The 15861-nt window shown below is 48.5% G+C and overlaps 1 protein-coding gene across 1 annotated transcript in view; it reads left to right on the top strand.

Moving 5' to 3' along the window:
* The window catches only part of ppp1r13l (protein phosphatase 1, regulatory subunit 13 like), a 48203-nt gene that overhangs the window by 13501 nt on the left and 18841 nt on the right, over window positions 1-15861 (top strand). Inside the window, exons 2-3 of the mRNA XM_085973322.1 lie at window positions 11927-12048; window positions 14960-15108. Coding sequence (XP_085829448.1) covers window positions 11985-12048; window positions 14960-15108 — 213 coding nt within the window. The 5' untranslated portion in view covers window positions 11927-11984. The remainder of the gene's footprint in view (window positions 1-11926; window positions 12049-14959; window positions 15109-15861) is intronic.

The following is a 15861-nucleotide window of genomic DNA, read 5'->3' as shown; positions in this document are numbered from 1 at the left end:
GGGATATGGGGATCGGGCGGGAAAGTAGAGTTGAGGTCGATGATCAGCCATGATCTCATTGAATGGCAGAGCAGGCTCGAGGGGCCGAATGGCCGACTCCTGCTCCTGTTTCTTATGTTCTTATGTTTCGATGTTCCTAGAAATTCCGGGCCCATGAGTAAAGCAGCCCATGTTTCTGTGCTTTGTGGTGGGTGAGGAAGACATAGAAACATAGAAGATAGGAGCAGGAGTAGGCCATTCGGCCCCTCGAGCCTTCTCTGCCATTCAATGAGATCATGGCTGATCATCCAAATGCAGTACCCTGTCCCTGCCTTCTCCCCATATCCCTTGATCCCCTTTAGCCTTAAGAAATATATCTAACTCCTTGAATATATTTAATGAATTGGCCTCCACTGCCTTTTGTGGTAGAGAATTCCACAGGCTCACCACTCTCTGGGTGAAGAAATTCCTCCTCATCTCTGTCCTAAATGGCTTACCCCTTATACTTAGACCGTGACCCCTGGTTCTGGACTCCCCCGCCATCGGGAACATCCTTCCTGCATCTAGTCTGTCTAGTCTTGTTAGAATTTTATAAGTATCAATGAAATCCCCTCTCATTCTTCTAAACTCCAGCGAGTATAAGCCCAATCGACCCAATCTCTCCTCATACGTCATTCCTGCCATCCCAGGTACAGCCAATGCACTGTCATATGTTCTTACCCTTAAACCTGTAGACTTCCTCTCCTCGCCTCCCCCAACTTGTCTGTCCTCCCACAGTCTGCAGGGTTTGCAAGCCTGAACTTGGTGTTCTCTCATCACCACCTTGTCATTTACCTCGTCACATCTGCTGCAATCCTTTTCAACCTTGGTGAGGAGGTATTGGTGGTTTTGGCCGGCCACCTTGGTTTCTGAAAAGCGTGAAGGGAGATCCTCTCACCTTTTAGCCGTGGCACAGTGGGCAGCACTCTCTCGCCTCTGAGTCAGAAGGTCATGGGTTCGAGTCCCACTCGAGACTTGAGCACAAAAATCCAGGCTGACACTCCCAGTGCAGTGCTGAGGGAGTGCTGCACTGTCGGAGGTGCCGTCTTTCAGTGGAGACGTTAAACCAAGGCCCCGTCTGCTCTCTCAGGCGGATATGAAAGATCCCACAGCCACTATCTTGAAGAAGAGCAGGGGGAGTTCTCCCTGGTGTCCTGGGCCAATATTTATCCCTCAATCAACATCACTAGAACAGATGATCTGGTCATTATCACATTGCTGTTTGTGGGAGCTTGCTGTGCGCAAATCGGCTGCCACATTTCCCACATTACAACAGTGACTACACTCCAAAAGGTCCTTCATTGGCTGTAAAGCGCTTTGGGACGTCCTGAGGTCGTGAAAGGCGCTGTAGAAATGCAAGTCGTCTTCATTTTATTGGAGGCTAAAGCTACAACTCGCAAAGACATTGTTGTCGGAAGAATATCTAGTTCACATCCTATGAATACAGGAGGGGAAAGATGGAGCTGTGTCTACACACTGCTTTGAGATGATTTCCTGGTTGCGCGCTGGATCCACAAGCTTTGTGTATGTAATCTCCAACATTGAGTGATTATGGTTTGACCTTTTACTCTACCCAATGCTTTGAGCTCTTGGTCTAATGGTTTTTCCTACTGTGTTCTCTTTCCTTTTGTCTAGGATTACATTAGCCTATTATAAAGGATGTGTTAACAGGACACTTAGAAAATATTAACGGGATTAGACAAAGTCAACATGGATTTGTGAAAGGGAAATCGTGTTTGACAAACCTACTGGAGTTTTTGAGGATGTAACTGGTAGAATAGATAAGGGAGAACCAGTAGATGTGGTGTATTTGGATTTTCAGAAGGCCTTTGATAAAGTCCCACATAAGAGGTTGTGCAAAATTAAAGCACATGGGATTGGGGGGTAATATACTGGCATGGATTGAAAATTGGTTAACAGACAGGAAACAGAGTAGGAATAAATGGGTCTTTTTCGGGGTGGCGGGCGGTGACCAGTAGGGTATCGCAGGGATCAGTGCTTGGGCCCCAGCTATTCACAATATAGATCAAGGATTTGGATTCGGGAACCAAATGTAATATTTCCAAGTTTGCTGACAACACAAAACTAGGTGGGGTTGTGAGGAGGATGCAAAGAGGCTTCAAGGCGATTTAGACAAGTTGAATGAGTGGGCAGATGCAGTATAACGTGGATAAATGTGAAGTTATCCACTTCGGTAGGAAAAACAGAAAGGCAGAGTATTATTTAAATGGTGATAGATTGGGAAATGTTAATGTACAAAGGGATCTGGGTGTCCTTGTACACCAGTCACTGAAAACAAACATGCAGATGCAGCAAGCAGTTAGGAAGGCAAATGGTATGTTGGCCTTCATTGCAAGAGGATTTGAGTACAGGAGCAAGGATGTCTTACTACAGTTATACAGGGCCTTGGTGAGACCACACCTGGAGTACTGTGTGCAGTTTTGGTCTCCTTACCTAAGAAAGGATATACTTGCCATAGAGGGAGTGCAGCGAAGGTTCACCAGACTGATTCCTGGGATGGCAGGACTGTCGTATGAGGAGAGATTGGGTCGACTAGGCCTGTATTCACTAGGAGTTTAGAAGAATGAGAGGGGATCTCATTGAAATGTATAAAATTCTGACAGGGCTAGACAGACTGGATGCAGGGAGGATGTTTCCCCTGGCTGGGGGGTCTAGAACGAGGGGTCACAGTCTCAGGATACAGGGTAGGACATTTAAGACTGAGATGAGGAGAAATTTCTTCACAGAGGGTGGTGAACCTGTGGAATTCTCTACCACAGAAGGCTGTGGAGGCCAAGTCACTGAATATATTTAAGAAGGAGATAGATAGATTTCTAGACACAAAAGGCATCAAGGTGTATGGGGAGAGAGCGGGAATATGGTATTGAGATGGAGGATCAGCCATGATCATATTGAATGGCGGAGCAGGCTCGAAGGGCCGACTCCTGCTCCTATTTTTCTATGTTTCTAAGCCTTGTAATTGCTTGTATCGAGGACGTTGAAGTGGAACGGCTTGTAATGTCCGAATTACCTGTTTGAGTTCTGCTCTCCTAAACATGATGTCCACACTCAGCAGTGCGTGGGTGAAGGGGGAGAAGATGGTCACTTTTTAGAATAAACAGAAAATGCTGGAAATACTCAGCAAGTCTGTGGAGAGAGAAACAGAGTTAACGTTTCAGGTCGATGACCCTTCGTCAGAACTGGAAAAAGCTGGAGATGGAACAGGTTTTTAAGCCAGTGTAGGGGCAGGGAAAGGGGGGAGGGGAGGAAAGAACAAAAGGGAAGGTCTGTGATAGGATGGAAGGCAGGAGAGATTGAGAGACAAAAGGGATGATGGTGCGAGGCAAAAGGAGATGGTAATGGGACAAGTTAAGAAACAAAGTATGGCTCTAGATGAAGTGTAAATGGCACTGGCAGAATGACAGACAGCTGCCGTGTGGGAGAGGGAAAATAAATGGGGGAAAAAAAAGAATGGGCCGAGGTTATGATCTGAAATTGTTGAACTCTATGTCGAGTCCTGAAGGCTGTAAAGTGCCTAATCGAAAGATGAGGTGCTGTTCCTCGAGCTTATGTTGAACTTCATTGGAACAGTGTAAGAGGCCGAGGATGGAGAGGTCAGAATGGGAGTGGAGCGGAGAATTAAAGTGACAGGCGACCGGAAGCTCGGGGTCACCCTTACAGACTGAACGGAGGCATTCCGCAAAGTGGTCTCCCAATCTGCGTTCGGTCTCTCTCCCCAGTGTAGAGGAGACCACTTTTTTAATACTAGCTGATCTTCCATCTCATTGCTGATAAATTGTCTCGAATCTGGATCGCGGTTGTAATATTTACCTGGCCTTTAAGCCCGATGCTCTGACTTGTAGCTACTTATAAGCTGTTGTGTCAGCCACGGCTGGGTTGGTAGAGCGCTCGTCTCTCGAGTCAGATACAAAGCTAGGTGGGACAGTAAGCTGTGAGGAGAACACACACAGTCTGCAAAGGGATATCGATAGACTGAGTGAGTGGGCAGTAAAGTGGCAGATGGAGTATAATGTAAGGAAATGTGAGGTTATTCACTTTGGTAGGAAGAATAGAAAAACAATTTTTTTTAAATGGTGAGAAACTTTCAAATGTTGGCGTTCAGAGAGATTTGGGTGTCCTCGTGCAAGAAACACAGAAAGCTAGCATGCAGGTACAGCAAGCAATAAGGAAGGCAAATGGCATGTTGGCCTTTATTGCAGGGGGGTTGGAGTATAAGAGTGAGGAAGTCTTGCTACAATTGTACAGGGCCTTGGTGAGACCACACCTGGAGTACTGGGCACAGTTTTGGTCTCCTTATCTAAGGAAGGATATACTTGCCTTAGAGGCGGTGCAACGAAGGTTCACTAGATTGATTCCTGGGATGAGAGGGCTGTCCTATGATGAGAGATTGTGTAGAATGGGCCTATACTCTCTGGAGTTTAGAAGAATGAGAGGTGATCTCATTGAAACATACAAAATTCTGAAGGGGATTGACAGGGTAGATGCTGAGAGGTTGTTTCCCCTGGCTGGCGTGTCTAGAACTAGGGGGCACAGTCTCAGGATAAGGGGTCAGCCATTTAGGACTGAGATGAGGAATTTCTTCACTCAGAGGGTGGTGAATCTTTGGAATTCTCTGCCCCAGAGGGCTGTGGATGCTCAGTCGTTGAGTATATTCAAGGCTGAGATCAATAGATTTTTGGACTGTAGGGGAATCAAGGGATATGGAGATTGGGCGAGAAAGTGGAGTTGAGGTCGATGATCAGCCATGATCTTATTGACTGGCGGAGCAGGCTCGAGGGACCGAATGGCCGACTCCTATTTCTTATTTTCTTAGAAGGGCGTGGGTTCACAGCCGCATACCAGCGTCTTGAGCGCATAGTCCAGGCTGACACTCCCAGTGGAGCGCCGCACTGTCGGAGGTGCCGTCTTTCGGATGAGATGTTAAACCGAGGCCCTCGTCTGCCCTCTCGGGTGGACGTAAAAGATCCCACGGCACTATTTCGAAGAAGAGCAGGTGAATTTTGCTCCAGCTCCCAGCACACTGCGACTTCATGAGGTGGGGCCCTTTGGCGTGTTGTCGGACTCACTCCGCTGTGCCCACCATTGGATCATCATGCCTAGGACAAGGAAAGAATAACTTGCGAAATAGGAGATGGTGGAGTGAGTCTTGCGTTCAACGTAGTTGCGACTTCAGAGTGAAGGAAGAGTTTTTAGGTCGGTGTATACGGTGCTCAATAGGAATAAGTGAGGAAAGATCGGAGGATCAATAGCCACAGTTGTATTGATAAAATAGGGCTAAGTTGTGAAAGACTATTTTAAAATTCACTCTCAGTACATGGGCGTCGCTGGCAAGGCCGGCATTTATTGCCTATCCCTAGTTGTCCTTGAGAAGGTGGTGGTGAGCCGCCGCCTTGAACCGCTGCAGTCCGTGTGGTGAAGGTGCTCCCACAGTGCTGTTAGGGAGAGAGTTCCAGGATTTTGACCCAGCGACGATGAAGGATCGGCCGATATACTTCCAAGTCAGGATGGTGTGTGACTTGGAGGGGAACTTGGAGGTGGTGGAGTTCCCATGCGCCTGCTGCCCTTGTCCTTCTAGGTGGAAGAGGTCGCGGGCTTGGGAGGTGCTGCCGAAGAAGCCTTGGCGAGTTGCTGCAGTGCATCTTGTAGATGGTACACACTGCAGCCACGGTGCGCCGGTGGTGGAGGGAGTGAATGTTTAAGGTGGTGGATGGGGTGCCAATCAAGCGGGCTGCTTTGTCCTGGATGGTGTCGATCTTCGAGTGTTGTTGGAGCTGCACTCATCCAGGCAAGTGGAGAGTATTCCATCACACTCCTTACCTGTGCCTTGTAGATGGTGGAAAGGCTTTGAGGAGTCAGGAGGTGAGACACTTGCTGCAGAATACCTAGCCTCTGACCTGCTCTTGTTGCCACAGTATTTATGTGGCTGGTCCAGTTAAGTTTCTGGTTAATGGTGACCCCCAGGATGTTGATGGAGGTGGATATGGCGATGGTAATGCCGTTGAATGTCAAGGGGCGTTGGTTATACTCTCGCTTGTTGGATATAGTCATTGCCTGGCGCGAATGTTACCTGCCACTTATTGGCCCAAGCCTGAACGTTGTCCAGGTCTTGTTGCATGTGGGCATGGACTGCTTCATTATCTGAGGAGTTTGGAATGGCACTGAACACTGTGCAGTCATCAGCGGACATCCCCATTTCGAAGAAGAGCAGGGGAGTTATCCCTAGTGTCCTGGCTAATATTTATCCCTCAATCAACATAACAAAAAAAATCGATTATCTGGTCATTATCACATTGTTGTTTGTGGGAGCTTGCTGTGCACAAATTGGCTGCCGCGTTTCCTACATTACAACAGTGACGACACTTCAAAAGTACTTCATTGGCTGTAAAGCCCTTTGAGACGTCCTGTGGTCGTGAAAGGCGCTATAGAAATGCAAGTCTTTCTTTGATTGGAGGGAAGGTCATTGATGAAGCAGCTGAAGATGGTTGGGCCTAGGACACTACCCTGAGGAACTCTTGCAGCGATGTCCTGGGGCTGTGATGATTGACCTTCAACCACCGCAACCTTCTTCCTTTCTGCTAGGTATGACTCCAGCCAGTGGAGAGTTTCTCCTTCTTCCCCCCCCCCCCCCCCCACCCCCCCCGATTCCCATTGACTTCAGTTTTACTAGGGCTCCTTGATGCCACACTCGGCCAAATGCTGCCTTGATAATAATAATCAACTTTATTGTCATTGTTAGTGCACAAGTGCAGTACAACGAAACGTAGGCTTGCGGCTCCCGAGAGTGTACATTTAGATTAAGACATTTAAACATTCAACATACATTTGTCTTGTAATACATTAACATAAACATAACCATAATAAAGTGCATTGGCAGATGTGCAGGCTTTAGAGTTTATTTGTGGAGTTCAGTAGGATGACAGCCCTGGGAAAGAAGCTGTTCCTAAATCTGGTCGTATGGGTACTGTCAAGGGCAGTCACTCTCACCGCCCATCCAGGCAAGTGAAGAGCATTGGCCTGATAATAATAAAGAAAGAAAAGAAAGACTTGCATTTATGTAGCGCCTTTCATGACCATTGGACAGCCAAGGAAGTATTTTGGAGTGTAGTCACTGTTGTAATGTAGTACTGTGACTGTTGCAATCTGTACATGCCGAGACTCGAGATAATCGTTTGATAAACTGGTTTGTTAACATCTCTTTATCAGACTGTATGTACGAGGGAAGCTCCAGTAAGTTCAGGGTATAATTCCAGCTTACAATGGGCCTGCTTTCTTTCTCCCCTTCGCTCCTCCCAGATCTCAACAGGTGTGGGAGGGGAGGGGAAAGACACAGGGGAATGGCCGTCTCCAAGGGCAAGGTCAAACTTCTTAAAAAATCTTCAGAGCGTCTGTCTCGAGAGTCGGCTGTAAGCGGTCTTGTAAGGGAGATCGGATTGCCCGAGCATTGAACATGATAATTGTGCTGTAAGCACCTGGGGTCATGTGCTGCACCCTGTATTGTGTTTGGAGCCTTGTTCACTCTGCAGATGGTGTTCAAGGCATTCAAATTTTCTTAACGTTGTACAATTGTGGGGACTGGGGTGGGGGGTGTTGAGTGGAGTTAATAGGCAGGAATTTAACTAGGAGTTCTGATGCCAGTACCTGTCTAAACTGTATGTAAAGCTTTCAATCATATAAGATTATTGAGCCACTCCTTTACATCCAGTGTGTCTGTTCTCTGCCTCTCACATGCAAACAAGTCAGGAGTGTGATGGAACACTTGAAAGGCTATTTACTAGTCCTAGCCCCTTTGGGGCTATCCCGGATCATGCGTATTTCTCAGACGTTCACTTTCAACTAAAGTTTGAGTTAGCCGAATCCTAAAGATGCTTAATTGGGTGTAAAGGTCCGGGCTGTCTCTCCCTAAAGGAAAGGAACAACCCGAGAATGTTACCATCCTCCAGATAGCGCTTTTAATAAGTTTAGCTAGACTGTAATGTCCCGGATATTATGAGGGTCCGGAGAACTCCTTCAGAATTCTGTAACTCTTCACCAAAGAGTGTACAGAGATTGAGTTCGCGAGGTATTGATACAGAAGACATATGTGAGACAATTCTAAAAAATATATAGAGATTTGTTAAAGAACCAACACGCAGTTTACAGTTGGTGAATCAGTCAATCGCAACATTAACAGTTCTGAAAAGAGAAACGATACGATCTTATTATTAACAGAGAATCTTACTTTTAAATCTTAACTTCTCTACAGTATTACAGTTCTTGAAGTTTTCTGTACAGGATATCCATCAATATCAAATACCTTTGATCCCCGAGGTACAAAGAGTTGGAGACCACAGTGCCACCTCTGGTCGAGAATCGCTTTGCCTGAATAAAGCAAGTCTGATATCCCATTTGAGACTTCAATATTTATACCCCTTTTCAGTGGTATTTCCTTTAAAGTTTCTGCTGCTGCAAGTTAATTATCCCTATTCATCTTTCTGCCGACCTGTGCAATTCTTACTGCTACATCAGCTTGTAATATTCCAGAATCTTGTTTCATCTCCAGGTGTTCTGGGGTCACCATATAAAACGGTGTCGAGAGCAGGTGTCCCTTATTTTGTCATCTTTACGAGGGCAAATGTTCCTTATCTTATGTGCCATCTTTACGAAGTTTAAATTAAAACACCTTATCCAGGGTGGACCATTGTTTTTGTTCCCAAAAGTCAGCCTGTCAGAGCCCCTCACCTTCTGTTTCGATAAGGTCGTTTATTCAGGGTCAACAACTGTCTTATCTCAATAGCCAGAATTCTTTCATAGAATAGTGTATTTTTCTAAATAGGTTATGTGGCTTATTCCTTCACATGCTCTCCACTTGCCTGGATGAGTGCAGCTGCAACAACACTCAAGAAGCTCGACACCATCCAGGACAAAGCAGCCCGCTTGATCGGCACCCCATCCACCACCTTAAACATTCACTCCCTCCACCACCGGCGCACCGTGGCTGCAGTGTGTACCATCTACAAGATGCACTGCAGCAACTCGCCAAGGCTTCTTCAGCAGCACCTCCCAAACCCGCGACCTCTACCACCTAGAAGGACAAGGGCAGCAGGCGCTTGGGAACACCACCAGCTCCAAGTTCCCCTCCAAGTCACACACCATCCTGACTTGGAAATATATCGCCGATCCGTCATCGTCGCTGGGTCAAAATCCTGGAACTCCCTCCCTAACAGCACTGTGGGAGCACCTTCACCACACGGACTGCAGGGGTTAAAGAAGGCGGCTGACCACCATCTTCTCGAGGGCAGTTAGGGATGGGCAATAAATGCCGGCCTTGCCAGCGACACCCACATCCCATAAATATAAAAAAAACAGACGTTGGCTCCATTGGGATTCTGTTCAATGGGAAGGGAGTTTGGTCTCTTGCGATCCTATATAGTGGGAGCTATTAGGAATGGGTTTGGTCCATTGGGATTTTGTAGAGTCAGTAAATGGGAAGGGATTTAGTCTGTTCGAATTCTATACAGTGGGAAGGAGTTTGACTTATTGGGATTCGAGTTAAGAGTCAACCACATTGCTGTGGGTCTGGAGTCACATATATAGGCCAGACCGGGTAGATTTCCTGCCCTAAAGTGACATTAGTGAACCAGATGGGTTTTTTCGATAATCCGGTTGTTTCATGGCCACTGTTACTGACGCTAGCTTTTTAATTCCAGATTTATTTAATGAACTGAATTTAAATTCCCCACATGCCCTGGTGGGATTTGAACTCGTTCTCCGGATCATTCATCTAGGCCTCTCGCTTGCGAGTTCAGTGACATAGCCGCTATGCTACTGTTCCCATTACATATTGATCAGGCGGTGGGAACCTTACATTTCCCTGCCTGCCCTCTTCTCTCTTTCTCCCCCCCCCCCCCCCCCCCCCCCCCTTCGTCCATGGCCTGGGACACTCTCTCTCTCTCACTCTCGCACGCGCTCTCTCTCTCGTGCCCTCGGCCAGCGGTGGTACAATGTCGAGCTCGGCCGATTTAACTTGCCTGTCTTGGTACACCAGAAAATCTCCTGAATCAGCGGAGAAAAGTGGCTGCACCCTTTTCAGCTTACAGCACCAGCCAGAGGGAGGGTTGGGAGTGGCCTGTCCGACTCACGTCACATTGGCTGACGCAACCACAACCACCGGCCTAGGCGTGGGACCAATCTCTGGGGATATATATGTCTTCACATGCACTGCTTCAGTGCAGTCCGTGTCTCGGAGTCGCAGCGACAGTCAGCCCTCTCTCTCTCTCGATAATATTGTGATCCTCCTGCACAGGACCGACTAGGCTTTGATCGAGTGTTGCTTAAGAACCAGTTCCAATTCCCCCCTCCCCAGCTGTCCGTTAACAAGACTATTCATGTTGTAAGTGGTTGCAGATTCCTTGTCTGATTTTTGTTGCAAGAACAGGTTTCAACCAAGTGTCCAGTTACTGTTTTTGAGGCGGTCGCCAGCAGGAACGGTCAATTCGTTTTTTTATTTATTCGCTTATGGGTTGTGGGCGTCGCTGGCAAGGCTGGCATTTATTGCCCATCCCTAATTGCCTTTGAGAAGGTGGTGGTGAGCCGCCGCCTTGAACCGCTGCAGTCCGCGTGGTGAAGGTACTCCCACAGTGTTGTTACGGAGGGAGTTCCAGGATTTTGACCCAGCGACGATTAAGGATCAGCGAAATACTTCTAAGTTGGGATGGTATGTGACTCGGAGGGGAACTTGGAGGTGGTGGTGTTCCCGTGCACCTGCTGCCCTTGCCCTTCTAGGTGGAAGAGGTCGCGGGTTTGGGAGGTGCTGCCGAAGAAGCCTTGGCGAGTTGCTGCAGTGCATCTTGTAGATGGTACACACTGCAGCCACGGTGCGCCGGTGGTGGAGGGAGTGAATGTTTAAGGTGGTGGATGGGGTGCCAATCAAGCGGGCTGCTTTGTCCTGGATGGTGTCGAGCTTCTTGAGTGTTGTTGGAGCTGCACTCAGCCAGGCAAGTGGAGAGTATTCCATCACACTCCTGACTTGTGCCTTGTAGATGGTGGAAAGGCTTTGGGGAGTCAGGAGGTGAGACACTCGCCGCAGAATACCCAGCCTCTGACCCGCTCTTGTTGTCACAGTATTTATGTGGCTGGTCCAGTTAGGTTTCTGGTCAATGGTGACCCCCAGGATGTTGATGGTGGGGGATTTGGTTGTTTTTGTGTGGGGCGCAGAGTTCTTGTCCCAACCCCCTCGGAAGCCATAAATTGTGTATTGTCACCGTTTTCTGATCATTTGCTTTAGACTGTGGTGGGGAATCTTGGTGCACATTAGGACCATGGACAGTTGTCCTGTCACAGGTACCATCAAAGAAAGAAAGCCTTTCACGACCTCCGAACATCCCAAAGCGCTTTGTGTACTATTTTGAAGTGTAGTCACTGTTGTAATGTAGGAAACGCGGCAGCCAATTTGCGCACAGCAAGCTCCCACAAACGGCAATGTGATAATGACCAGATCATCTGTTTTTTTAGTGATGTTGGTTGAGGGATAAATATTGGCCCCAGGACACCGGGGAGAACTCCCCTGCTCTTCTTCGAAATAGTGGCCATGGGATCTTTTTACGTCCACCTGAGAGCAGACGGGGCCTCAGTTCAACGTCTCATCTGAAAGACGGCACCTCCGACAGTGCAGCACTCCCTCAGCACTGCACTGGGAGTGTCAGCCTGGATTTTTGTGCTCAAGTCTCTGGAGTGGGACTTGAACCCATGACCTTCTGACTCTGAGGCGAGGGTGCTGCCCACAGGGCCACAGGCTGGGACAGTCTGCCCTGTTAACGGTCAGAGCGGGTTCGGTCAGCTGGGCCCCAGCTCAGCCGCTCACGTCGTCGCCTGTTGTGATTTCATGGGGTTTCCTCTTTCCCCTTTTTAGGATTTCTGTATTACTGGAACAGCTGCTGGGCAACGGCACGCCGCACACTCGCAAAAGGATGACGGAGGAACGGCTCGAGGTCAGCCCGCTGCCCATGGGCAATATGTTCACCCCTGCACTGGGTAAGACCCTCTCCAAATCAGTGTGGTCCTATCACCGATAAAGTGGGGGGTGGGGGAATGCGTCTTAATCCAAGATGGTGACCAAAGCCATGATCGTCGCCATTGTTGCAGTGGCTGCGTTGGAAAATTGTAAGCACTTGTTTTTCGGTAGAATCTTTTTCCGTGATGATCCTTTTATTTCCTCTCCTCCTTATCTGAGGAAGGATGTTCTTGCCATGGCGGGAGTGCAGCGAAGATTCACCAGACTGATACCTGGGATGGCAGGAATGACGTATGAGGAGAGATTGGGTCGATTGGGCTTATACTCGCTGGAGTTTAGAAGAATGAGAGGGGATCTCATTGAAACTTATAAAATTCTAACAGGACTGGACAGACTAGATGTAGGAAGGATGTTCCCGATGGTCGGGGAGTCCAGAACCAGGGGTCACAGTCTAAGGATAAGGGGTAAGCCATTTAGGACAGATGAGGAGGAATTTCTTCACCCAGAGAGTGGTGAACCTGTAGAATTCTCTACCACAGAAGGCAGTGGAGGCCAATTCATTAAATATATTCAAGAAGGAGTTAGATATATTTCTTAAGCCTAAAGGGATCAAGGGATATGGGGAGAAAGCAGGGACAGGGTACCGAGTTTGGATGATCAGCCATGATCTCATTAAATGGCGGAGCGGGCTCGAGGGGCCGAATGGCCTACTCCTGCTCCTATCTTCTGTGTTTCTGTTTCCTGGAGACGCTGACTCTATCCTTGGCGTGTGGGTCACAAGCACCGGCCACTCCTCCGCTACTTGGCCACGAGTGAGCCTGGGCACCTGCCTGTGAAGAGCTTCGCAGCTGCTGCTGCCCAATCCTGTCCTCCCTCAACACCCACCCACCTACAACTGCCCAGGGAACACCAGGAGCCCAGGCTCCGTTCTCGTCTCCCGCAGGCCAAAGGGCACCGAGACTCATTGTGGAGCTGTGGGAGATCTCCTCCGCCAATTGTCCCATAATCGAAGTTGTCAAGATATTATGGGGAACTGATAGGTTAGTTAGCGAGAGAAACTATTTCCGCTGGTTGGGGGAAGTCTAGGACTAGAAGGGGGGACAGTCTTAAAAAATTAGAGCCAGATCTTTCAGGAGTGAAATTAGGAAACACTTCTACACACACAGGGTGCTAGAAGTTTGGAACTCTCTTCCGCAAACGGCAATTGATGCTGGGTCAATTAATTTTAAATCTGAGATTGATGGCTTTCTGTTCACCAAAGGTATTAAGGGGACATGGGCCAAAGGCGGGCAGATGGAGTTAGGTCGCAGATCAGCCACGATCTCATTGAATGGCGGAGCAGGCGCGAGGGGCTGAATGGCCTCCTCCTGTCCCTACGGTCCTATGACATTGCGAAGATGTTTTCTTTTCCCTGAGGTGTCATCGAGTGGACTGTCTGCTCCCCCGATGCCCCTTTCTGAGCTGACTTCCACTAACTTCGAGGGTTGGAGTCGGTGAGCCGACCAGAACACTGTGGAGATATAAAGAAAGAGAAGACTTGCATTTATGTAGCACCTTTCACAACCTCAGGACGTCCCAAAGCCAATGAAGTACTTTTTGAAGTGTAGTCACTGTTGTAATGTGGAAAACGCGGCAGCCAACTGATGCACAGCAAGCTCCCACAAACAGCAATGTGATAAATGAGCAGAGAATCCATTTTAGTAATGTTGGTTGAGGGATAAATATTGGCCCCAGGAGAACTCTCTTTCCCCGCCCCCCCCCCCCCCCCCCGCTCTTGGAATAGTGCCTTGTGATCGCAAGCTTTACCCTGCGAGACCTCACTCCTGCTCCCACAGTGCTGTTCCCTTCATGGGCACTCTGCAACACAGCCACTGCAAAGATCGTGCTGAACTCAAATCTTGGCTCGTTCACGCGATGCAGCAACTCTGTGACTGCGTGACATTTTTAACCGGTTTGAATGTCTGCCCCCTTTAAGCTCCAATTAGCACAAGCCCTAATCCCTTATCATTGATGCACACGTATTAGGCTTTGCGGTTTAAATAGTTGCATTGGATGTAATCATGTTTGGTTTCTTCCAACGGCGATCTACAGTCGAGAATTGTCACCGCGATACCCCGGCGTAGCGGGTCAATCGTGTGCACACGAGCGTGCCTGCTATAAACGCTGGGGTCTGCTCTTGCGCTGCCGCGATCCGCCATCATTATCGGGCCATCATATTCTCAACCCGTCTGGGGCACGCCGGTCAGTTCTGGGCCTCGGGAAGGATATCTCGGCCTTTGAGCGGGAGCAGCCCAGATTCACCAGAATGATACCCGGGGCTAAAAGGGTTAAATTACGAGGACAGGTTGCACGGACTGGGCTTGTGTTCCCTCGAGTACAGAAGATTAAGGGGTGATCTGATCGAGGTGTTTAAAGGATTGGATAGGGTAGATACAGAGAGAGAAACTATTTCCTCTGGTGGCCGGGGTGGGGGGAGTCCAGAACAAGGGGGGCAGAACCTTCAAATTAGAGCCAGGCCATTGAGTGGTGATGTCAGGAAGCACTTCTTCACACAAAGGGTAGTGGAAATCTGGAACACTCTTTCCCCAAAAAGTTGTTGAGGCTGGAGGTCAATTGAAAATGTCAAAATTGAGATGGATAGATGTTTGTTGGGTAAGGGTGTTAAGGGATACGGAACTGAGGCGGGCAGATGGAGTTAAGATACAGATCAGCCAAGATCTAATTGAAGGGCGGAACAGGCTCGATGGGCTGAATGGCCTCCTTCCTGTGTTCATCTTCTTTGAGTGTGACATTCCCGGTGATACTCGACTCTTTTTTTATTTACGAAACTGCTCCCGGGAACTCCACTCCCTCTCTTGTGCCTCATTGACTGACGCCTCTCCCTCTGTTTTGTGTTTCTGTTTCATTTAAAAAAAATATATATATATAAAGAATGTCAGATGGGCCACTTGTTTGATTCCGAGCAGAAGAAGCTCAGCCAAGCGACGTTTGAGCTGGACAGGCTGTCGCAGGAGCTGGATTCGATGTGGTCCACACAGAGCAGCTCTGCAGCCGAGGGCCGCCTACAGCAGGAAGCCAAGGTACACAGGGCGGGGCGGGGCGATACTTGGGCACTCGGGGAGGAGGGAGAGGCAATATTGAAGGAAAAAACTAAAGACAGACTTGCATTTCTATAGCACCTTTCACCACCTTAGAAAAGTAGAAAAATAGGAGCAGGATTCGGCCCTTCGAGCCTGTTCAATATGATCATGGCTGATCCTCTATCTCAATACCATATTCCCGCTCTCTCCCCATACCCCTCGATGCCTTTTGTGTCTAGAAATCTATCTATCTCCTTCTGAAATATATTCAGTGACTTGGCCTCCACAGCCTTCTGTGGTAGAGAATTCCACAGGTTCACCACCCTCTGAGTGAAGACATTTCTCCTCATCTCAGTCCTAAATGTCCGACCCCGTATCCTGAGACACTGACCCCTCGTTCTAGACCCCCCCCCCCACACAGCCAGGGGAAACATCCTCCCTGCATCCAGTCTCTCTAGCCCTGTCAGAATTTTATACATTTCAATGAGATCCCCTCTCATTCTTCTAAACTCGAGTGAATACAGGCCTAGTCGACCCAATCTCTCCTCATACGACAGCCCTGCCATCCCAGGAACCCGTCTGGTGAACCTTCGCTGCACTCCCTCTATGGCAAGTATATCCTTTTACGGCCTCGGGACCTCCCAAAGCGCTTTACAGCCAATGAAGCACTTCAGGAGTGTTGTAAATGTAGGAAAGAGGTTTCAGACCCAAGTGAGAGAGAGAGAGGCCTTTCAAAAGCGTACGGTCAACTCG

This window comes from Somniosus microcephalus, chromosome 34 (assembly GCF_052327205.1).
Source record: "Somniosus microcephalus isolate GS21.2 chromosome 34, FLI_Smic_1.0, whole genome shotgun sequence".
Taxonomy (NCBI): Eukaryota; Metazoa; Chordata; class Chondrichthyes; order Squaliformes; family Somniosidae; genus Somniosus; species Somniosus microcephalus.
The sequence above is the reverse complement of the archived record's forward strand: the minus strand, read 5'-3'. Positions and strand labels throughout refer to the sequence as shown.